Genomic DNA, 23,844 nt, shown 5'->3' on the forward strand with positions numbered 1-23,844 from the left:
GGAACATGTGATGCAACATACTAGTGACACTGGGCAAGACAGCATCATCTCCAGGCAGTCTTTGGGAAAGAAAGCCAAGGAGAAGGAAGAAATTAAGGTCAATTTCTAGGCATTATTTTATTGTGACATGATACTTCATCTTGTTACACATAGTGCAGTGTTAAATATAACTTCAGAAGCCTCTCTCTTCATACATCCAGTTTATTTTTACTTTAAGAACTGTGAATTCAAGAGTTTAAAAACACTGATACCTCAGTTTTCTGAGGGCATCATATACTCCTAAAAACATGGCATTTAGGATTTCTTTCCCCCTTTCCTGCTGTTAGAAAGATGTTTTTCAAATTAACATCTAAAATCAGAAATGTGTAAATACATTTTATTGCTGCTGAATAAATATTAAGTGAAAGATACTACTGACAACTTTGGCACTTGGCAGCATATAATTTCCAAAAATGACATGGATCACATGGGACTAGTAAATGAAGTTCACTGGAGAGTTTTGATTTATGAAACTTAATGCATTCCCATTTCACCCTTTTAACTTGATGCTTTTGCACCAACTGGTCTTTGAACAAAATATTGAGCCACTAATCCTTCGCCACAGCAAGATTCATCAATGACACTTGGCAACGCATTTTAACTTTTGAGTATCACAGGGAGTAATTTGGTTAATTTAAGATGGTCACCACCATCTCACTTCTGACTTTGCATTTTCCAGATTACTTAAATCAGGGATTTTAATCTTTTGTTTTAGTTCACATAGCTGAGTGCTCAGAAACACCCCTTGCAGTGTCATTCACAGATTTGGACCTGTTCATTTGCGAATATTAAAAGGCTTTTATGATTTGGGAATTCTGCAATGCAGAAGTAGTTTTGAATGGTCAAGATCACATAGTTCAGTTAAATGCCTTTACAAATGGTCAGTATTCCTGGGGTATGAGGCTTGCAGCAAACTGTCTTGTGGGCTTCTCTTTAAGTGAATTGATAAATCAATGCAACTATTCAGTTAACAGAACTCAAACGCCTTTTTTTGTCATTGAAATTAATGCGGATCAAATAGCCTGGAAAGGCCCAAAAATAAGTTAGAATCAAGTTTACAATCTTGTTTTTCTGGCTTTTTGATGGAGTGCTATTTGTTGGACTGACTTCAATTCCAGTAGCAACAAAAAGCACTGATATTAAGGTTTAGTGCTTTAACAATGAAACAAAAATACAGTGCTTGCACTTGAAAATCACAATTCAAAATGGCTTGGCACTACTTTGTACCCAAGAATCTCCTATAGAGAATCAAGAAGTCGCATCCATGTTGTCTTTAGGACACCTACGGGATACCAATGACCTTTCTTTCCAAAGTGAATGATTTTATATAGTGGATCAGAAATGGAGAATTACTGCAGCATTATGATGCTGTAATGGTGATGTGATTTTTGTCCTGCTGTTAGCATGCAATATTCCTGAAAGGCTCCAGTGAAATTTATATTTGCACAGCTGAGTGCGGGTATGCAATATGGGGTGGGGGTCTCCTGAAAACATAAGCAAAACAATCTAACCAAAATTGATTAAAAGGAGGTAGTCCATCAAATATTGGAAACGTATTGTTGTTAATGTGTTCTTTTTTTTCCCCGTATTCCTCTTAACAAGCAGATAAACCTGGAACTTCCTGCTTTCCCCTAGTGCTACTATCCATTTGGAAAACATGTCAACAGCTGGGGTCTTGGGGGTAGCTCAGACTCAAATGCTGTTTTTCTTATGGGGGGGTTGGGGTGGAGAAGAAAGAGTGAAGAGCATTTACACACGATTTGTCCACTTGTGATTGTGTAAGAAGCTTGTGGGTAGCAGCATGTAAATTGCACAGTCTATGGTGCCAAATTATTCTTTAATAAATATTCCTTAGGACCGTCTTAATGTATAGAAACCCCTATTTCACATCACCTTAATTATAAGCATCTGTTGTGACACCAGTTGCTTAAAGACCTCTTATTCCAGAAGGGTCATTTATTAATTGGAGTTTCGTCCAATAAATATGCTTCACTAAATTTGTGCCCACAGTTGTCTTAAATTATGCTAAACTTAAACATACAAATTACTGGAATATATCTTGATTTCCTTGTTCTTCAAACATTGAATTATGTTTGCCTCTACCAGGCCACTCAATGGAGCACTTTGACAGCTTTTTTTGGAGAGGAAGGAAACCATAGCTGTATGTTTTGTGATTTAATGGCCAGTTGAAACAAGTGGTATCAGAATTAGTTTTATTTTACAAAACAACTTGTAAATTATTTGAAAATTAACCAGATAATTTGTATCCCACATCTGTCAATGGTGGAATGGTGTGTCATTTAATTCATTACAACAAATTATTTACACTTCAGTTTGACACCATGTCATTTGATAACTTCTCAAATGCCTGGGCTTGTCATTTATGTAATAACAAGGCAAATCTCATGTTTAAATATAAAGTTTTGACCCAAAAGGGCACTTGAAGTAACTACCTATGTAGATGAAGACTGAATATGCAGCAAGAAATGCTTTAATCCTAATGTTGTGTGTGGTCTCTGGTGACTTTGAATGGTAAAATACATGCAAGTGATGAATGTTGATGAGTAACTCATAGAATGAGTGGATGTGGAAATGTCAGTGTGCTTTAAAAATATTGTAGATTTCTATCATGGCAACTTCAGCTTGATAGAACTAGTGAGTGAATGTGCAGGTGTAGAGCTGACTGCAAGTGTGCAGAGATCTGATTTTTTTGCTTATGTCATTAAATTGAGATAGTTTTAAATAAAAAGCTGTGATTATGAAGACTATTGCTGAAGCACTTCATTCTTACACTGGTTACACTCACACTTTGCCACCTATCATTGGTTTTTAGTGCAGAAAAGAAATGGCATATTACAAAAATAAACATAAATTATTTCACCTATTGCAGTCTTAGCTCTGTTGGGGAGCCTTGAATTGAACCTGTCACAGAGACAATATGCCATTTTTATAGTTCTAATAAAGTAATTCAAATGTCTTATTTACACTTACCTTACTCAATGGTCTTTATTTTCTCTAAACTGATAACTCAATTGCCCAGTAGTTTTTCTTACCACCAAGCTATTCATTAGCACATCTAACCCTCAAAAAGATTAGGCCATAGTTCAGCTGTTTTGTAAAACACATGGCATTCCAGAAGCAGTGAGACAAAATTCACCCCGTAATAGTTTTAAGTAAAATCAAGGTAATAAAAGTACATTTACAGCAATAGGCTGGATGAACATAACAGGTACCAATGAAAAACTACTGTATGTAAGCTAGTATTAGAATAGACAAGAGGTACCTCCTTTTTCGCTCAATCACCCACATTTCATGTGAAATACATCAATTTATTTGACCATATACAAAACAAAAAACCGTAAACTTTATTGCACGTGTTCCAGTTACAGGCTCCAGCGTTACCTTTTCTTCACTTTACACCTTGCAGGCAGGTCTTGAACAGATTGAAGGCAGAAAACACTGGAGTTGAGGGCCACTTGACAGAGAGGATAACCCACATCTCCTGGTGTCTCTTCTTTCCATTTAATATTGTTTGTTCGTCCACCCCCTATCTACATTCACATAATCACTGATCATGCTCTGTCCAAATCCACTTCATACTGCTATATGCTGGCAATCTTTATTCCTTCCCCATCCCCCCCCACCCAGTGCTGATTTAGGTCTTGACCCAAATTGTTGACTTGCACCTTATTCCTCCACAGATGATTCTTGACTCATTGAGTTCTTGCAGTATTCTGTTTTATTGTCCTGGGCGGCACCATCTTCAGTCTACCTTGTCCTCATACAATTGATTTGACTTTCTTCAATTTCTTTTTTTTGCGTCGAGCTGTTGGTGAGCAAGCTGCAGGATTTCCTTCCAGCACCTTCACAGAAGTAAGGCTAGATGCTGCAAGTGGTACACACTCCTCAGCAAAGCTAGAAAGATAAGATTTATTTAGAGATACAGTACAGAATAAGTCCTTACAGCCCTTTAAATAACACCAGCTGGACAACCCCGATTTAACCCCAACTTAATCGCAAGACCATTTACAATGTCCAAGTAACCTATCCGGTACGTCTCTGGATTGTGGGAGGAAACCACAGCACCCAGGGAAAACCCACACATTCAACGGCAAGGGTAGAGACTCCTTACAGGATGCCAGGATTGAATTCCAACTCTGACGCCCAGCAGAAATAGTGTTGTGCTTACTGCAGTGGCACTATACACCATGGCAAAGTAAATAACATTACTTCTGAGCCCACTGATTCAAACAAACCAGCCATTGGCTACTCAAACCTTCAATTCAATTGAGTTTCTAAAAATTCCCATCTCTAAAACCTCTTCTCCTTTTGAGATTCAAGCTCTTTACTGTTATTGTGCATCCCAATATACATCACCTAACATTACTGGCAGAAATTATTTGTTTCATCTACCCAATCTACTAATCTGTTCCCGCTCTCAGGTTTCTCAACAGGTCTCTATTGTGCCACCTTCAAAGTTGTTACTGCAAGTAAAGAAGAAACGGTCACATTGACACTTAAAGACTGTTTTACAATCACCCGATGAAGAACATTCATTGTAAATGAAAAGTACGTATCTGCCAAAAAATAAAATCAAGTTGGTGGACTCAAAGGTCACGGAGGGAGAAACAGTTCTTGTTTCAGGTTGAGACGTTTCATCCTAAAGTCATTAACCAGAATTGTGGACTGTTTCTCTCTCAACATAGAAGCTACCTGGCCCCTGTATTTCTGGCAGTTTCTGTATCTATTAATCACTATTCTGTCTTTAACTAATATTGCGTATTTTAATTTTACCAATAAGTCCCACTAAACATCTTAAAGAAAACTTGCAAAACATCAAGAGCTGAAGTCAGAATTTTAACCGGTAGGATGCCTGATCTCAGCTACTGCTGCATCACAGTATTAAAAAAGGCACAGTATCTCTAGCCTAGGCTTTCCAGTGCACCTTGTGGCAGCACCAATAACAATGAAGTTTATAACCGTATAATTTAATATACAAAAGGATTTATAAATTTGTTTTGACCTTCATATGAAGCAACAAAGTGAACAGCTACGTGTGCACATACACACAAAATCAATGTACAATAAAGGACACAATAAAAATAATATTTCTGAATAAAGATAATCCATTCACTTGCTTTGGAGAAATGAATACATTTAATTTTGTGCTACTAAAGAACCATGCATTCATTTTTCTGACATCAGTTCCAAGGATTTACCTCATTAAGATGGTTATTAGAGTTTGGTTCCAAGGATGTGCTCATTATGTAATTACATTTGTATTACCTCTCTCTGTTTTGTTCCTTCTCATTTTGCCCATTGTGCTTTTCCAACATAGCAACAAAGAAGCCATTTGTCAGGGTGTCGCCCGGCGTGGCCCGAAGACATCTGGGACCTTCTGGGAATGTATCCAGACCACGACATGGCCACGAAGGCATCAAATTAACTAGTCTGCATGGAACAGAAACAGACGCTGTTAGCTCAAATGTCCCAATTTAACAAAAGCAGTGCACATTCCCATTAGACTGCACTCAGAATGACACTGTTAGACCCCAAATTATTCTCCTAGTGAGGATATAACAGTACGAGTTGGAGCCTTCAAGTGCTTCAACCAAGTGGTCACCCTTTGTATGTGAATCTAGGCCATGCAAGTATAGAAGTGACAACTAAGTATGACAGGGTCCAAACTAGAACAGGGGTCCCAACAGAAGTCAGTATTGAAAATACCAATGATTTTTTTCCCCCGTTCCACTTCAGGAGTAACACGGCTAATCATGAATTGATTCCTCTAGACTGGAAGAGTAGGTGCAGCTAAGAAATACTGAGACAATCCAATGAAAAAGATGACAAATGTGCTGGATTAATACATCGAGTCAAAAGTTACTTGAGTGACGTCCATCTGTCCTTGCAGAAAACAGAACTCGCCGTTGAATTCATCCTGGACTCAAGGAGTTTGTGTTTGGTTCTGAACTTTCCTACTTCTGTCAGTGGAGGGGCGAAGGGGGATTAAGGCATCCCATCTATACCAGTTTACAAAATTCCTTTCAATCTTATTAACACAATTATTTCCTAGTAATCTCTGTGCAAACCAGATTCTTTCAATTTTTGTAGCAAACCAACATACTCTTGGGGCAACTGACAGTAGCCAATGAACCTGCCAACAAATAGGTCTTTGTGAGGGTGTGTATCTAATCTTCCAGTCTAGAGGAGTCAATTCATAGCTCCTGGAGTAGCCAATGTGATTTCAGCAGAGTTTTTAAGGACTTGAATAACAAGTTTATTGGTTTTGGTTCTTGGTTAGGGTGACAGAGGGAAGATAGGAGAATAGAGTTGAGAGGGATAATAAGTCAACCATGATGGAATGGTGGAGCAGAGTTGATGGGCCAAATGGCCGAATTCGGCTCCTATATCTTATGGACTTACCTTGTTACTCCTGAAGACTGGAGGGAAAAAATACCAGCGTTCTCAATCTTGATTTCTGTTCAGTGTGTTTTGCAGGTTCTAGTTTGGACCCATTCACACTTGCTTGTGGTCACTTCTCTATTTGCACGGCCAGCCAATATTCCTACATTCACACACAAAGGACGACCACTTGGTCGATGCACTTGAAGGCTTCCAACCTCAAAACTGTTATTCCAGGCAAAGAACACAAGGCTGGATCAAACCAAGCTCCTTGGAGCTGTGAGAGAATAGCACTAACTGCTGAGCCAACACAGCAATAAGGAAAGCATAACTGGGAGTGAACCTACTGACGTCATCAATGGGGTAAAGTTTGAGTGAATTCCTCAACCTCCTTCCCCAGCCACAGCTATCCAAGATGCACAATATTACTTCAGGCTGATTAGACCATGTCTGAAAATTCATTTAACTTCCGTTCACTTCAGAAAATGGGTCAAATTAGACCACCCGAGACAGGGGTAAAGATTACGGACAGACTCATGAAGTTATTACCTGAAACAGTTTGCATAACGCTGCAGTATCTTCTCTATAACGTCTTCATTCTCCTCACGATGGACTGAACAAGTGGAGTAAATGACTCTCTCCACACTTGGAAAGCTCAGTGCGTGACTGAGTGCTCTGTGCTGGAAAGCTGCCAATGCTTGCAGGCGCTGTGCGGACGACGATTCCTCATCATCTGTGAACTGGTTTAAGCGGTTTACAATTCCTGGTTTGGAAAAAGAACATCCAGCGTGGTGCGTCAAATAACGCAGTCAAAAGGTTTGAATGTCACCCAGTGGAGCTCACTTTCCGCAACAATTTCAGATGTCAATACTTCCTTTTTAATTGCTGAAGGAACCAACCCAACAGAGAAGAATTAGCTGAGCCCATATTCCCATATAATCTTGACAGCAACTCAAACCACGGGAAACAGAGGTGGTGTAAGGGATTTTACAGACTGGAGCTGACATGGCTACTAGCACTTCTTATTTGAGTGTATTTTATTAGGAGACACCCATTCAGCTATAGCACAGCTGTTCTCTTTACCCCTTCAAAAATTTGTGCTCAAATCTCCCTTTGTACAGTAAGTAAAACTGAAAATTGTTTAGTACTTGAATAAAGCTTCAAAAAAAAACAGCAACATTTTACCTTTTTTTCCTGCCTTCAGTTTTACTTACTGTGCATACAAATCCCCATAAACCTTTGTGTCTCAAAGCTACCTGTAGTCAAAGAAAGACTGCTCACCAGAGCCACTGCATGAAGGATCCAGTAAAATATACGTTACATCCCGGTACTTGGGGTTGCTGGAATCCACAAGCAGGAAGTCCTGGTTGGCCATTTCATGGCATGTAACTCCAGCCCTCAACAGTAGGGTTCCCATCGTAGCCAAGCGCTTGGTGTCCAGATCAAATGCAAAGAGTTTCCTTAAAAAAGAAAGAATTTAAGCAAAAATAAAGAAGGACCAGGAAATATCATTTGTAAGTAGGACCAAGGAGAATTCCAAAGCATTTTATACGTATATCAGGAGCTAAAGGGAAAGAGTAGATCCACTCAGTATTTACTCGGAAGATGGACATAGAGTCTGTAGAACTAAGGCAAAACAGCAGTGAAGTCATTCAGTACATGGATTACCGAGGAGAAGGTGCTTGGTCTTGAGGCAAAATAGGGTAGATAAATCCTCAGGGCCTGACAAGGTGTCCCCTCAGACCATGTGGGAGGCTACTGCAGAAACTGCCCTTTGCCATAGGTAAGGTGCCAGTCAATTGAAAGATAGCTAATGTTGCTCCAATGTTTAAGAAAGGTTCTAAGAATCAGCCAGGAAATTACAGGCAGGTAAGCCTGATGTCAGTAGTGGTAAGTTATTGGATAGTATTCTAAGGGACTGGATATAGAAGTATTTGAATAGACAGGTCCTAATTAGGGATAGTCAACATGGCTTTGCGTGTGGTAGGCCGTGTCTAACCAATTTCAGAGGTTATTTTTTGAGGAAGTTACCAGGAAAGTTGATGAAGAAACGGCAGGTGAATGTTGCCTCCGTGGACCTTAGCAAGGTCTTTGACAGGACCCCACGTGTTACTTTGGTGTTGAAGGTTCAGTCGCTTGGCATTCAGGATGAGGTACGCAGTAAACTGGATTTGATACTGGCTTCATGGGACAAGCTAGAGAATGGTAGTAGATGGTTGTCTCTGATTAGAGGCCTGTGACTACTGGTGTGTTGCAGGGTCCAATACTACTTGTCATCTTTATCAACGATATTAATGATGTAGTAAACTGGATCAACAAATTTGCAGATCACACCAAGATTGGGGACATAGTGGACAGCGAGGAAGACTATCAAAGCTTACAGCAGGAATTGGAACAGCTGAAAATATGGATTGAAGAATAGCAGATGGAATTTAATGCAGACAAATGTTGCACTTTGCAAGGACAAATGAGGGTAGGATTTACAGTGCAGAACTTGCAGTGTAGCTGAATGGAGGAATCTGGGAATACAGATCCATAATTCCTTGAAAGTGGCATTATAGGTGTATATGCCCATGATCATAAAGAGGGCTTTTTGCATATTGGCCTTCATAAATCAACATATTGAGTACAGGAAGTACAGGAGTTGGGGTGTTAAGTTGAAGTTGTACAAGATGTGATAAGGCCCAATTTTGAGTATTGTGTGTAGTTCTGATCATCTACCTACAAGAAAGATATTATGAAGATTCAAAGAGTGAAGAGAAATTTTACATGGATTTTGCCAGTACTGAAGGACCTGAGGCATATACAGGGAAAGGGTGAATGGATTAGGAGTTTATTCCCCGGAGTGTTAGAGAATAATGAGGGGAGATTTCATACAGATATACAGAATTACAGATAGAACATAGTACAGCACAGGAACAGGCCCTTAAGCTCACAATGCCGTGTCAAACCAATTAAATAATGAAATATCCAACTAAACTAACCCCTCTGTCTACAAATGTCCATATCCTTCACATTCCTGTACCTAGCTGAACATCTGTTAAAAATCCCTAATGTAGCTGACACCACCCAAGGTAGAGCACTGCAAGTGCTCACTGCTGTGTAAAGAAAACTTGCCCCTCACGTCTCCTTTGAACCTACCTCCTCTCACCTTAAATGTACGCCACCTTGTTTTAGACATTTCAACCCTGGGAAAAAGGTACTCCCTGTCTACTCTATATCTATGTCTCTCATAATCTTATAAACCTCTATCAGATCTCTCCTCAGCCTCCACTGCTCGAGAAAATAACCCGTTTGTCCAGCCCCCCATAACTCTTCTCGAAAAATACTCATGGAAAGTACTCATTTATGACCTCACCTGCATCCTCCACATTCAAGCAAATGTTTCCCCCCTTTAAGTGGCCTTTCCCTCTCCCTAGTTATCGACTTGTCCTTGATGTATGTATAGAATGCCTTGCGATTCTCTTTAATCCCACTCTCTCTATATCCATGACTGTGGAGCTATGCCATCTATAAATTTGTTGATGATACAGCCGTTGTTGGGAGAATCTCAGATGGAGACAAGAGGGCGTACAGGAGCATGATACGCCACCTAGTGGAGTGGTGTCGCAGCAACAACCTTACACTCAACATCAGTGAGACGAAAGAGCTGATTGTGGACTTCAGGAAGGATAAGACAACAGAACACATACCAATCCTCAGAGGGATCATAGAGAGAGTGAGCAGTTTCAAGTTCCTGGGTGTCAAGATCTCTGAGGACCTAACCTGGTCCCAACATATTGATGCAACTATAAAGAAGGCAAGACAGTGACTATACTTCATTAGGAGTTTGGAGCAATTTGGTACGTCAGCAAAAACACTCAAAAATTTCTTTCGATGTACCATGGAGAGCATTCTAACAGACTGCATCACTGTCTGGTATGGGTGGTGGTGGTGGGAGGGGGGGGGCCACTGCACAGAACCATAAGAAGTTGCAGAAAGTTGTAAATTTAGTCGGCTCCATCTTGGGTACTAGCCTACAAAGTACAGGACATCTTCAAGGAGCGGTGTCTCAGAAAGGCAGCGTCCATTATTAAGAACCTCCAGCACTAAGGGCATGCCTTTTTATAGTCATAATTTATTGATCCTGGGGGAAATTGGTTTTCATTACAGTTGCACCATAAATAATAAATAGTAATAAAACCATAAATAGTTAAATAGTAATATGTAAATTATGCCTGTAAATTATGAAATAAGTCCAGGACCAGCCTATTGGCTCAGGGTGTCTGACCGTCCAAGGGAGGAGTTGTAAAGTTTGATGGCCACAGATAGGAATGAGTTCCCATGATGCTCTGTGTTGCATCTCGGTGGAATGAGTCTCTGGCTGAATGTACTCCTGTGCCCACCCAGTACATTATGTAGTGGATGGGAGACACTGACCAAGATGGCATGCAACTTGGACAGCATCCTCTTTTCAGACACCACCGTCAGAGAGTCCAGTTCCATCCCCACATCACTGGCCTTACGAATGAGTTTGTTGATTCTGTTGGTGTCTGCTACCCTCAGCCTGCTGCCCCAGCACACAACAGCAAACATGATCGCACTGGCCACCACAGACTCGTAGAACATCCTCAGCATTGTCCGCCACATGTTAAAGGACCTCAGTCTCCTCAGGAAATAGAGACGGCTCTGACCCTTCTTGTAGACAGCCTCAGTGTTCTTTGACCAGTCCAGTTTATTGTCAATTTGTATCCCCAGGTATGTGTAATCCTCCACCATGTCCACACTGACCCCCTGGATGGAAACAGGGGTCACCGGTACCTTAGCTCTCCCACCAGCTCCTTAGTCTTTTTCACATTAAGCTGCAGATAATTCTGCTCAAACCATGTGACAAAGTTTCCTACCGTAGCCCTGTACTCAGCCTCATCTCTCTTGCTGATGCATCCAACTATGGCAGAGTCACCAGAAAACTTCTGAAGATGACAGGACTCTGTACAGTAGTTGAAGTCCGAGGTATAAATGGTGAAGAGAAAGGGAGACAAGACAGTCCCCTGTGGAGCCCCAGTGCTGCTGATCACTCTGTCGTACACACACTGTCGCAAGCACATATACTGTGGTCTGCCAGTCAGGTAATCAAGAATCCATGACACCAGGAAAGCATCCACCTGCATTGCTGTCAGCTTCTCCCCCAGCAGAGCGGGGCAGATGGTATTGAACACACTGGAGAAGTCAAAAAACATGACCCTCACAGTGCTCGCTGGCTTGTCCAGGTGTTACCACTGTTCCTCACCATGTTACCATCAGGTAGGAGGTACAGAAGCCTGAAGGCACACACTCAGCGATTCAGGAACAGCTTCTTCCCCTCTGCCATCCGATTCCAAAATGGACATTGAACCTGTGAACACTATCTCACTTTTTAAAATATGTATTATTTCTGTTTTTGCACAATTTTTAATCTATTCAATATACCTATATTACAATTCATTATTATTTTTCTTCTATATTATGTATTGCATTGTACTGTTGCTAAGTTAACAAATTTCACCATACATGCTGGTGATGATAAACCTGATTCTGACATTCTCTGATATTAAATGAAATATTAAATAAACATTGAACTATTTACTGGACCTGTCCACTGTCATTGTGTTTCAATATTATCCAGCCCAGGTACTCTAATTTTAACAATTTCACAACTGGCACCTCAATGAAAGCTTTCTGAAGGTGCAAGTGTACCACATTTCCCGATTCTCCTTTATGAGGTCATTCTTACCCTCGGCTATCAGGCTCTATAATGAGTCAACCTATAGCTGGGAAGTGATGAATTTCTCCTGTGAGACTGTGGTAAGTTATTTTTTATTCATTCTACTTCTTTTCTAATATTTATATCTGTGCACTTGTAATGCTACTGTGACACTTTGGGATCAACAAAGTATCTATCTATCTAGTAGTTACAAACTCAAAAAAAGTGTCAAATACACCTTCCCTTTGAGAAAAACTCAGGACTCTACATGACTTGGCTCTTCCAGATTTTTTTTCTGACACTGATGTCATGCTAACTGACCTGAAATTCTCCATTTTCTCTCTTTCACCTTCCTTAAATGGTGGTACTGTCCAATCTGTGCAACTATTCTTGAATCTGTGGACATTTGGAAGATGTTAAGCTCTGCATTTGCAGTCTCCATAACCATCTCTTCAAATTTTTGGATGAAGAACATCAAATCCTGAAGATTTAATCAGCTTTCAATCCCATTAATTTCTCTATTTTTTAAAAAAAACTCATTTTTTTCTTTCAGTTTGTTGTTCACGCCGGATGTATTGCTCTATTATTTCCATGCTAAATTTTCTAAGTTATCTTCCATGAAGAGAGCCACCAAGCATATGTAATCTGGGTGCTACTTCCTTCTACCCAACATAAGTTTCTTCTGTCTCAGTCCGTAAGGAACCTACAATAACTTTTGCTAATAGTTGCCTCTTTATGCATTTCATGGAAACGGTTACAAGCTGGTCTCATGTTCCTCTAATCTTTCCTTTCTCCTTATCCATTTCTTGGTACTCCTTCAGTAAATACTTAAATGCGCCTGATGGCTAAGTTTACTAATCAGGTGAACTTTTAATTGGCCTTTTGCAGGACCAGCAAGCCATTTAGGAAAGGAAATTAATCAGCCTTACTGCGTCTGCTCCAGGTTGACATCTCCAAGGTCCAAGCAAACCACTCAGTTTCAGTCAACCAAAGACAATGTGACCAACGAGAGTCAGGTCCCTCAACTAAATTTAAAAAAAAATCCCATGTCACCTATAATTGCCCCAAAACATTTAAAACCATCTTTGACCCCAATAATAGCTACAATTCCTCTATCAGATAAAGTTTATCTCAACAAAACTCTCACATTGCCTGACATTTGTTTCCCACCATCTACCCTAATAACTTGAAAAAGACAGTAAAGTGACAACTACAGAAAACGTATGGCAAAGCCGCCAGCTAGTTTCTTGACCATTGTGCAAGAACAACTTCAGCCCCAACAGAAACTTAGTGGTTGCATTTGTAAAGTTTGACATTTTGTTTGAGTTTCACAGGGTCCTTAGATCGTGTTTTTTTAAAAGTATACTGCAGTTAAAGCCCAGACTTACCCTTTGTTGCAAAGAATAGCAGCAAGATGGCTGGTCTTGTTACCAGGAGCTGCACAAGCATCGATTACATGAGAACCCACTGGAGGGTTCAAGAGATGGGCCGGGAGACAACTGGCCTGCAGGTAAAAAGGGGTACAAAGACAAGTGATCTGGCTGCAATGAGTAATTCAGCCGGCATGCAAGACCCACACCACAGCAAGCGATTCGTTGAGAGCTGGAGAAGGATAGAATGTGGGAGTACACAGAGCCATGGCATAAATTGGCTGTTGATTCAGAACAGCCCTTCACAGGATCCTAGCTTTAGCAGCATAAGCAATGCCTGGACAATTCACTTATTTTTGACTAATCTAGAAATAAAACAAAACTAATACACTACATATCCTGGAAATCTAAAGAGAAAAAATTGGAAATATTCAGCAACCTTCTACATCACACATCAGGCTATGAAGAACCAATACCCACTGAGAACTGAATACGCAGGAAACCTCTGTGGAGTTTCCATCTAAGTCAAGCTGTGAAGCTTTTTTTCCCTTCAAACCACCAAACACTCTTCACTGTCTGACGCCATCCACTCTCTGACATCATCCAAACCCCAAGTTCTTTACATACAAAATGACCCACAGAATCTAAAGTAGAATGCACCCCAGACATGGGAGAAATAGACCCTCCGTCTAACAGAGGAATAGCTTATTTAACACCTGTCACAGTGTCAAACATATTAGTGAAATATATATAGAAAGAATAAACCTGTTAATTTGTCAAATTCACACCTTTCAAACTAAGGACAATGTGCCAGAAAATGGCCTTTCAATTAATCTCCCAAAGGAACACTGATAAATACCACTTCATCCCCAAAACGATTCAAGCAGAACTGTAGATTTTGTCATCTTGCTACATGCCATTAAAAAGATTTATTTGGCCCTTTCAGTCAAATTGGAAGATAAAGGGTCTAATTAAGTAATAAATACACATCCCCATGTGTTTCAGGATACCACGAGCAAGAGGATAAAATGCAAGTTGGCTTACCTTATCTTGCAGAATGATATGTCCAGCTGTGTACAAAAAGTGTTCGTGAAGATCAGTCTTCGGGTGGAAAACGAGTAATTCAGGGAGATGAGGGTCAGAGATGAATTGTCTATGAGTGAGATTTTTCAGATCTGCTGCACTGTGGGAAAAAGAGCTCAAAAGTGAGGTCACTGGACAAGAACCGGGTGAATGAAGATCCATTAATTTGGCAACAATATACAAAAGTCTACAAGCACGTACCAACGTGCACAAGGACAGCTTCCATTCCCTGCTGTAAGACAATTGAATGGTTCCCTGGTACAATAAAATGGAGTCTTAACCTGACAAACTCCCTCGCTACGACCTTACACATTATTATCTAGCTGCACTGCCACCTTGTATTCACTCTATGTGCTGCCGTAATGAACTGATCTGTATAAAACAGCATGCAAAGATAGGTTTTTCACTCTGCCTCAGTACATGCAACACTAATAAGCCAATTTACCAACAACTGGCAAAGTTACAGATTTGATTATTCAGAAAAGAAAAAGCTAATGAATAAAACCTGGATCCTGTCCAAATAAACTCTGACATTTTGACCAGATAACTTCCCAAGTGGGCATTAGGAAGTCCCTTCAGTTTACAAGTTATTCTAAGTTGACTTGGTGGAAAGTCCAATCTAAAGCAACAGATGAGAGACACAGAATAATCTTAACAAATTGTGTTAATGGGTGTAGTCATAAATGTAACTTGTACTGATGTACCAACACATGCAACTATGTAGCACACTGGAGAAAGCCACAGGGAAGCCAACTTCTCAATAAATGGTCCTGCTTTCTCTCTTTCTGCCTGTTACACTGCTGGCGGTTTGGGTACACTGAAGATCCGCCATCTCTGGCGATTTCCAGGGGTTCCCTCATCATGTCGGTAGCTTTCTCTCGGTTTTCCGTTAGTCGTGCAAGCACCAGGTGGAGACTCAGGAATACCGTCGCACTCAGACGTAAAGGACTTTTCACTGCTGTTTCTCTAACTATTTTGTATTACAGTCAGAGTTGTTAGCCCTGAGCTGAACCCCCAAACCTGGAAGACAGGTGGTCCTCTACCCTTTGATCCTTTTGGCACAGACGACCCTAACAAAAGCCAAAGCATAAAGCACCATCTCCAGCCAACATAGCTCTCCACTGATCATTGAGGCACATAAGCATCCAAACCCAACGATTCTAATCACAGGGAGATGTGGCTTTCAGCACTTCACATCTATACACTTAAATTGTAAAACTGTGATCCAGGGACCAAACCATCTTTCCAGATGAAGTCACCTTTCTTTCCTAATTTGGTGGATGGCATTCAATGCTTGAAATGCGGTCCCCTCTACATCTGTGAAACCAATTGCAGACTAGCTGACCACCTTTGCTGAGCCACTGAGTTCAGTCCACAGGAATGATCTGGACTTACTTTAATTCGTCATTCAACATCTACTCTGACCCACCTTTCTCTGGTTTGCTGTATAGTTTTGGAGTCTGAAACTAGAGGACATAGATTTAAGGTGAGGGAGGAAATTTTAGAGACGCGAGGGGCAATTTTTCCCCAGAGGGAGGTGGGATATGGAATGGCCTGCCAGTGGTAGAGATGGGAACAACTGCAATGTTCAAAGGAATTTACAGGGCACATGGATAGGAAAGGTGTGGAGGGATATGGGCCAAATGCAGGCAAATAGGACTAAATCAGATAGGCAACTTACTCTATGTCAATACAAGACTGAGGAACAACAACTTATCTTCTGCCTGGATATTCTGCACTCTTTAGGAAATTTTCCAGCTTCTCTTTGTTAGTACAGCCAGGCCGCTTAGACATGTACCACAGCTCCGCTGTTAGCAACACGCGTAAAGCAGAATTGGTTTCCAGCTGCCACATTATCCCATTTGGTCACACCTCATCACAGATATTCCTTTGTCCCACCCATCCACCTTTGCTGCAACTGAACAGTCATTTGCTTTCTTGCTTTCCCAATTCAGCGAAAGCATTTTGGACCTGAGAATCTTTCCACAGATGCTGCTTGACTGTTTACATCATCTTTCAATTATGTTTTATATTGTATATGACAAAAGCCAGGGCTATCAGTAAACCACACTTACCACATCAACTTAAGTGAGAGCATCAATCAACCAAAGAGAACAGTGATTAAACGACAGCATCCGGTTGGTAAGTATGAATAGCAATGCTAATTTCTCTACCTTCCCTTCGACAGCCCACAGGCTTAGGGACAATGAACCAGACTGGTCTTGTATAACCACTTCTGAAATTAATTTGTGCTGGCTATTGAAGAAAAAGATCAAACCTACTCAGTTGCCTGCCCGAGAAAAGCATAATCCTCGCGTTTGAAGTAGTCAATTACATCCTCCACGTTGGTTTTCAGCAGATTCACTCGGACGTAACGAGGCAGTTGGCAATCTGGGAAGAGAGGCAAGGCTAGGGATATCACAGCAGCCAATGCTAACAAAAACCATGCAGCGGAGACATGACGAGGAAGGAAGCGGGTACAGGTGTTTCTACAAACTGCTGGTAAAACCACAGATTAAATGTGATTTATCCAGCCATCTCAAGGAAGCAAAACCATAACCACTGGCAATTCGATTTGTCCTTGAACTCAATCAGCATTCCCAACCTGGGCTCCTTGGATCCCTTGCTTAATGGTATTAGTCCACAGCATAAAAAAGATTGGGAAGGCTGCTTTAGATGCTAACGTAGGTAACACATTATGTGATTAAATATAATGGCGTATGATCGGAGTGTGATGACCACAGAACTAACAATGCTACCAACATCCACATAGATATTCTGATTCCTAAACTTTGCTGAGTTAGCCTCCCAGCTACACACACAGATATGTAAGATAGAGTAACAGAGCTAGAAATAATTAGCCAAAAGTTCTAGCTCTAATTACACTGCTCTGTACAAATTTACTTCTGGATGGTAGGATGCTTCTGACTTCCTGGAAACCATATGAAACTGAACCAGACTTCAAGATCTTCATCTCATTTTGAACCCAAGTTGTACTTTGGACTTCACTTCCATAATTTCGCTCTTTAGCTTAAGTCCACTCTGCCTCAACACATCTGCTGCTATAATCTCCCGACGCAACTATTCCAGCACACTCATTTTATTCTCAGTGAACATCACTTCAGTTCTGCTTTCTCCAACCTAACCGACACCATGGCATTACCCCATTCTCACAGGCCTTGCGGCAAACACCCTTTTAGTTACGTTGTTTACCTCCAATTTCCTCCTGCCCTCTATCCAGGCGTCTCAGGTCTTCCAAACCCAACCCAGCCACTGGCAGCCATGCCTTCAGCTGGCAAGCATCTAACTTCTGCAATGTCCCCCCCACCTTCCTTTCCTTCTCTGACCTTCCCTTCAGGCCCACCACCTTCACCAACCTTCGATTTTTTGTCTCAGCAGAACCTTATCAGCTCAGCAAATTTTTGAACCTCTTGTACGGTGCCCTGAAAATGTTTGCTAGATGAAAAGTACTATATAAAGGTTGCAGCAGGGAGGGGAATTGAACAGGTTAGGCTCAGAGAAAGTAATGGTAAGGGGCCAATGTTTTCACAATGAAAACTAGCCAAAGCTGTAAGAGGCCTTAACTCAAGAATTACAGATCTTAGGAGCTCTTACCTCTGCTTTGGTGTTTTGGGGCATTTCAATCAGACCAGCTAATTAAGAGTCAGTAAGTTAAGGATTTGAACTAATTTTTTTTTGGCACTGGGAATAAAATTATCACAGGGAATGTGAAGCACTTTGACATAAACACTGCCTGCCTATTGTTGTTAACATTAGCAATTTCATGGCACCATTTAAAGAACTTTTCTCAATATCATGGCTAACAATTCAAAATCAGAATCAGGTTTATTATCACTGGCATGTGATGTGAAATTTGTCAACTTAGCAGCAGCAGTTCAATGCAATCAACTTTCCTTCAATCAACACATCTAATCTGTTAGTCAGTTAAACTGCAGCTGAGTACATGTAGCTAATGTTTCTAGTAAAGAACACACTTTATAAAATTGATAGGTAAAGATTCTATGAATGATCTGGAAATACAGTAACAAAGAATAAGTGCACTGCACTGTGTCAGAAGGACCCATACCTTTTGCATCAGAAGGTTTTGATTCAATGAGGTCCTCATTGTGGTAAACTTTTCTTTTTACCTTTAATCTGGCCAGTGCTGATTTTAGCTGCGAACGATGTTTCATAATCAATACCTTCCAGCTCCCGCCACACTTCAGACCCTTCCCAAACAGGAGATCATACACAAGCACCTAATGTTTAAAAAAGTCAAAGTGATTGTTCTGAGGTAGCTAATTGTGCAGATTTCACACGAACAGTCTCTAGATTCCAAACACTCGCATATTTTAGTTTTAGAATCAAATCTCATGAACATCAATATCCAGTCTGACAAACCCCCTCTTCCAATTCCTTTCCTTTTAGCTACTGATGCAAGCACTAATACAGTTCAAGTTCTCTTGCCCCCTGTGACATCCATCTAGTATTAACAACTAATCACGTTCCCTTAAGAACACTGGAGTTTGAATCTAAACCTACATCATAAATCTGTCAGATACTAGCGCATACGCAAGCTGCACACAATATCCTACAGCCACTTAAGTCATCAGGAGAATCACTTGCCCCTCCTTGAACTCATGGGCTCACTGCCCTTCTGATTCCTTGCTCTCCCTCTGTTCCATTCCCATTCTATTCACTCCCATCCTATTACTTCCCTGTTCCATTGCCTGTACACCTGCCACTCCAGGGAAAATAACCCATGGTTGTCCAACATCTCTTTATAGCTCATACCCTCCAAAACCCTTACAAACATCCTGTAAGGGGGTGACCAGAATTGCACATGATACTCCAAGTGCATCCTAACCACAGATGCAAAGTGTGACTTCCTTACAATATCCAAACCAATGAAGGCTAGCACATTATATACCTTCTTTATCAGTCTATATAGTTGTGTGGCCACTTGCAGGGAGCTATGAACTTGGATCCGAAGAACATACACAAAGCGCAGGAGGAACTCTGCAGGTCAGGCCGCATCTATGGAAGTCCATGTTTCGGACCAAGACCCTTCTTCGGGGCTGAGAAGGAAGGGGGGGGGGGAAGTGCCAAAATAAAAAGGTGGGGGGGGGGGTTGAGGGGAAGAGGCTAACTGGAAGGTGGTAGGTGGAGCCAGGTGGGTGAGAAAGGTCAAGGACTGGAGAAGATGGAATCTGATAGGAGATGAATCTGAATGGACCAAAGGAGAAAGGGATAGAGGAGAGGACCCGGTTGGGGGTGTTGGGGGGAGTAATAGGCAGGTGAGAAGAGGCAAAAGGTCAGAGTGGAAATAGAGGAAGATGGGATAGGAAAGGAGAAATCCCAAGAACCCTCTGTAGAACAACCTGTAAAATAATAGAAGATCCATGGAGAAGATATCGTCAAAATTCTGATCTACTACTCACATAAATAGTCATACCTTAGCAATATTGATCTGCAGTTTTTTCTCCTTCAACAGGTCTGTCATGCTAATGATCTCTTCCAGCACAGGGGTGTATCTCAGTGTTTCACACACCAGCGCATACAGCTGTTTAATATTCTGAAAGGCAAAAACCATTAATGTGGCATTTTCTGTACAAACATTCCCACTTATTCATACTTTATCTTGTCAGGTTTGCTTACTCAGCCTCTTTACGAGGTGCTGCATCCAGCTCAGTATCGCTGTGGGCATGGACACCAGCTACACGGAAACACATTTTGTGCTTTGTGAGAACGGTAAACATATCTTCAGAGCTCAAAACTAGGAATTCAATTATTATAGTTCTTGGATAAGGATTAAACTTAAGAAATAAGTTCTTGGGATAAACCAAGAAATTAGACACCTGGCAGTATAGCTGGGAAGGTGATCCTAAGGTTACAATCATCCCATGTATCCAAGACTATGGAGGGAAAGACTTGAAAGATTTCAAGGCAGGTTAATGACCCTAGTCTTGTTTACAAACCTCTATCAAGCACTCTAAGCCATCTTTTTAAAGGAGTTTTCACAGGATATCAAGTTAAGTCAAGTCACTTTTTATTGTCATTTCAACCATAACTGCTGGTATAGAACATAGTAAAAATGAGAATGTTTTCCACGACCATGGTGCTACATGAAACAATACAAAAACTACACTCAACTACAGACCTATCCAGGACTGCATAAAGTGCACAAAACAGTGCAGGCACTACAATAAATAATAATAAATAATAAACAAGACAGTAAGCACAGTAGAGGGTATAGTAGGTCAGTGTCAAGCCAGGCTCTGGGTATTGAGGAGTCTGATGGCTTGGGGGAAGAAACTGTTACATAGTCTGGTCGTCAGAGCCCGAATGCTTCAGTGCCTTTTTCCAGATGGCAGGAGGATGTTCACCATTTCTATCTACATCACCATATGCTCTTTCAAGATGCTTTCGCTAGTTCCCTTCCATATGAAGCAAATAAAAGCCTGACAATTAATCTTTCACATTACTATCTGAAGCTCATACACCTCTCAAGGACAATACATTTCCTGTAAACTGTCCACCCATCAAGTTATGGTTCTCTTATACTGAGAGAATACCAACTTGAAATGGATCCTCAACAAGAACTTCCAATCTAACAATAACCATTGTCTTGTATGTTATCTTGACACATTCTTCCTGACTCTTTAACCTGCTTTATTACTAAGCATGCAGTTTCTCTTATAGCTCAGGAGTAAACATGCCAACGGTGAAGAAGACTACGAGTTGAGTTTCATTGCAGATTCGTGCAATATTTAAGCAATCTTTGCTGCCTAAGGTAGCATCTTTTGGGAGATATTTTAAACCAAGGGCACATCTGTCCTTCAGCAAATAACACCACTTCCAAATAGTCCAAATGTCCCAATCTATATTCATTACGCAGCCAGGATCACAATATAAACCTCTGGTTATTACTACATTACTGCTTCCAGTCTTTTAAATATCCAGACAATGCTGTGTTTTCTAAACTTCCAGAGCAATTCTTCTGTAGTCCTTTGGGATAATTCAAAGTAACAAAAATGTTCTATGTCACAAAAATATGATTAAGATTGTAGTTTTACATAACATAAAAGTGCTGAATAACTGAGTAACAAGTATTTAAATGATATTCTGAACAAATTACAGTACAGCTATAAAACTATTTGTTACTAATAGTTATCAGAGGAATTCCATGTATGCTGCAGTGCTCTTTTGATTGACTGTAAATTAACACAATCAGCACACACACTCAGGTTCGCCTTCATACAACTGCATCCTGCAAATTGTAATTTTCATTGTAATAATCAAGATGATTGCCAAATTTTCAAACTTTTCATAGTTCCTAACTTGCAGAAGTAGTGCAATCATTTCATTTTCATTCCGGCTGTTTCTGGCATCTGAATGGTTGATACCATGGTGAGCAAAACAGTTCTGAATTGTCATACTGCTTAATTCTCACCAACAATCAGTGACAAAAGTCAGTGTTTTAAAAAAAACATAAATATATGCAACTAACGCTATTTAAACCCTGTTCGCTCTAAGCACGGTGTAGTGTCCACACAAGTGCACTCAACATACGCTAGTTAGAAACTGTTTGGCAACAGTCTCTTGTCCCAGGCAAGCAGCAAAGTGTCCCAAATAAAGTTTTTTTCTATAAGAGTTGTCTCAAATAAGCAGCTACCCGATTAACCAGAATCACATGTGCGCGCTTGTGTATAAAAATGGGAAATATTCAGCAAGTGAAGCAGCACCTGTGGAAATATAAATTGTTTCTTATTTCACAAATTGGAGACATAAGAAACTGCAGGGGCCAGAGTCGGGAAGAACACAAAACACTGGAGGAACTCAATGGGTCAGGCAGTATCTATGGAAAGAAACAGACAGTTAATATTGTAGGTCAAACTGCTTCATGCAGACTGAAAAGGTAGAGTGGAGACAGCGGGGATAAAGTGTGATGGAAAGAGATGGAGCAAAAGCAACGTGGATCCAGGTTGAGGAGGGTTGATTGGCGACTGGAGGAGGGGAAAGTGGGGATAGTGACAGAAACTGGGAGGTGACAAAGGGCTGTGGATGGTGGGATCTGATAGGAGAGGAAGGTGAAGCATAGGATCAAGCGGGAACTTTCCACAGATGCTGCCTGTTGAGTATTTCCACTATTTTCAGTTTTTATTTCACATACAACAGTAGAACGTAAGAACAGGTCCTTCAGCTCGTGATGTTGTACTGAATTAAACTGGCAATTAATTAGTAACTAGTATTTAGTTACTAGTAAGGTAGTAATTAATTGCATAACCAAACAGAACTTGGTGCTCTGCCCATCGTTTATTCCTTAACTAAACAAATTAATTATCCACATCTACATTACAATTGGCCCTGGCAGGCTACCTCACCAACTGGCCAAATACCTCCCCCCCCCCCACCGCCCCAACACACTCCCCAATGCCCATCTCCCTTCAACATGTCCACCATTATACACAAGTGTCCTTCCCTCACCTCATGCCCACTGAGACTCCTACACCCTTCCTCACGCCCACTGAGAGACCTACATCCTCCCTCACCTCATGCTCACTGAGACACCTGTGCCCTCTCTCACCTCATGCCCACTGTGAGACATCAGCCTCCCCTTCCCTCATGCCCGCTGTCAGGCAGCTGCCTCCCTCGCCCCCGATACTATACACTGTGGCTCATCTTACCTCATACCCACTGTTATACACCAGGGATTTGACAGAACCACGCTGCTCCCCGGCCTGCTGCAAGACAGCGGCCGCCTTCCCATACAGCGCCATGGCTCCAATCCACGTGGTCCCGCCGCACAACGCAGCCTCGGGGTCACTTTACGACGCGTCGGTTTACGGCCCTGCTTCCCTCCCCTCCCGCTCCATGGTAACAGAGGTGACGTCACCAGCTTGGGCGGGGTCATTCCTGTCGCCGGCAGTGGCCGCGTCGGTGTCCGCTCTTCTCAGAAGTTGGTTTAATATCACCGGGCATATGTCGTGAAATTTGTTAACTTAGCAGCGTAGTACAATGCAAAGCATGATAAAATATAGAAAAATAAATGAATGAATAACTGTAAGTATATGTACATAAAATAAATTTAAAATAGTAGTGAGGCAGTGTTTCTGGGTCAGGAATGTGATGGCGGAGGGGAAGAAGCTGTTCCTGAATCACTGAGTGTGGGCCTTCAGGCTTCTGTACTTCCCGCCTGATGGTAGCAGTGAGACAAGGGCATGTCCT

At 41.2% G+C, this 23,844-nt stretch overlaps 1 protein-coding gene across 2 annotated transcripts; it reads right to left on the bottom strand.

Annotated features, from left to right (window-relative positions):
- Positions 1 to 112: 112 nt before the first annotated feature.
- Positions 113 to 23,432, bottom strand: nsun5 (NOP2/Sun RNA methyltransferase 5). Of its 2 annotated transcripts, XM_072243254.1 has the most exons (10): positions 23,304 to 23,432; positions 20,072 to 20,191; positions 18,704 to 18,875; positions 16,899 to 17,007; positions 14,578 to 14,716; positions 13,552 to 13,667; positions 7,723 to 7,901; positions 6,991 to 7,204; positions 5,326 to 5,490; positions 113 to 3,954 (listed from the first exon to the last, which is right to left on the bottom strand). In XM_072243254.1, the coding sequence occupies exons 1-10, from the start codon at positions 23,394 to 23,396 to the stop codon at positions 3,819 to 3,821; spliced, it is 1,443 nt and encodes a 480-aa protein (XP_072099355.1). In that variant the 5' UTR covers positions 23,397 to 23,432; the 3' UTR covers positions 113 to 3,818. The 2 variants fall into 2 exon arrangements, with proteins under 2 accessions (XP_072099355.1, XP_072099356.1); XM_072243255.1 differs by lacking the exons at positions 20,072 to 20,191; positions 23,304 to 23,432 and adding an exon at positions 19,547 to 19,922.
- Positions 23,433 to 23,844: the final 412 nt, after the last annotated feature.

Source organism: Mobula birostris, chromosome 25, assembly GCF_030028105.1.
Source record: "Mobula birostris isolate sMobBir1 chromosome 25, sMobBir1.hap1, whole genome shotgun sequence".
NCBI classification, from domain to species: domain Eukaryota; kingdom Metazoa; phylum Chordata; class Chondrichthyes; order Myliobatiformes; family Myliobatidae; genus Mobula; species Mobula birostris.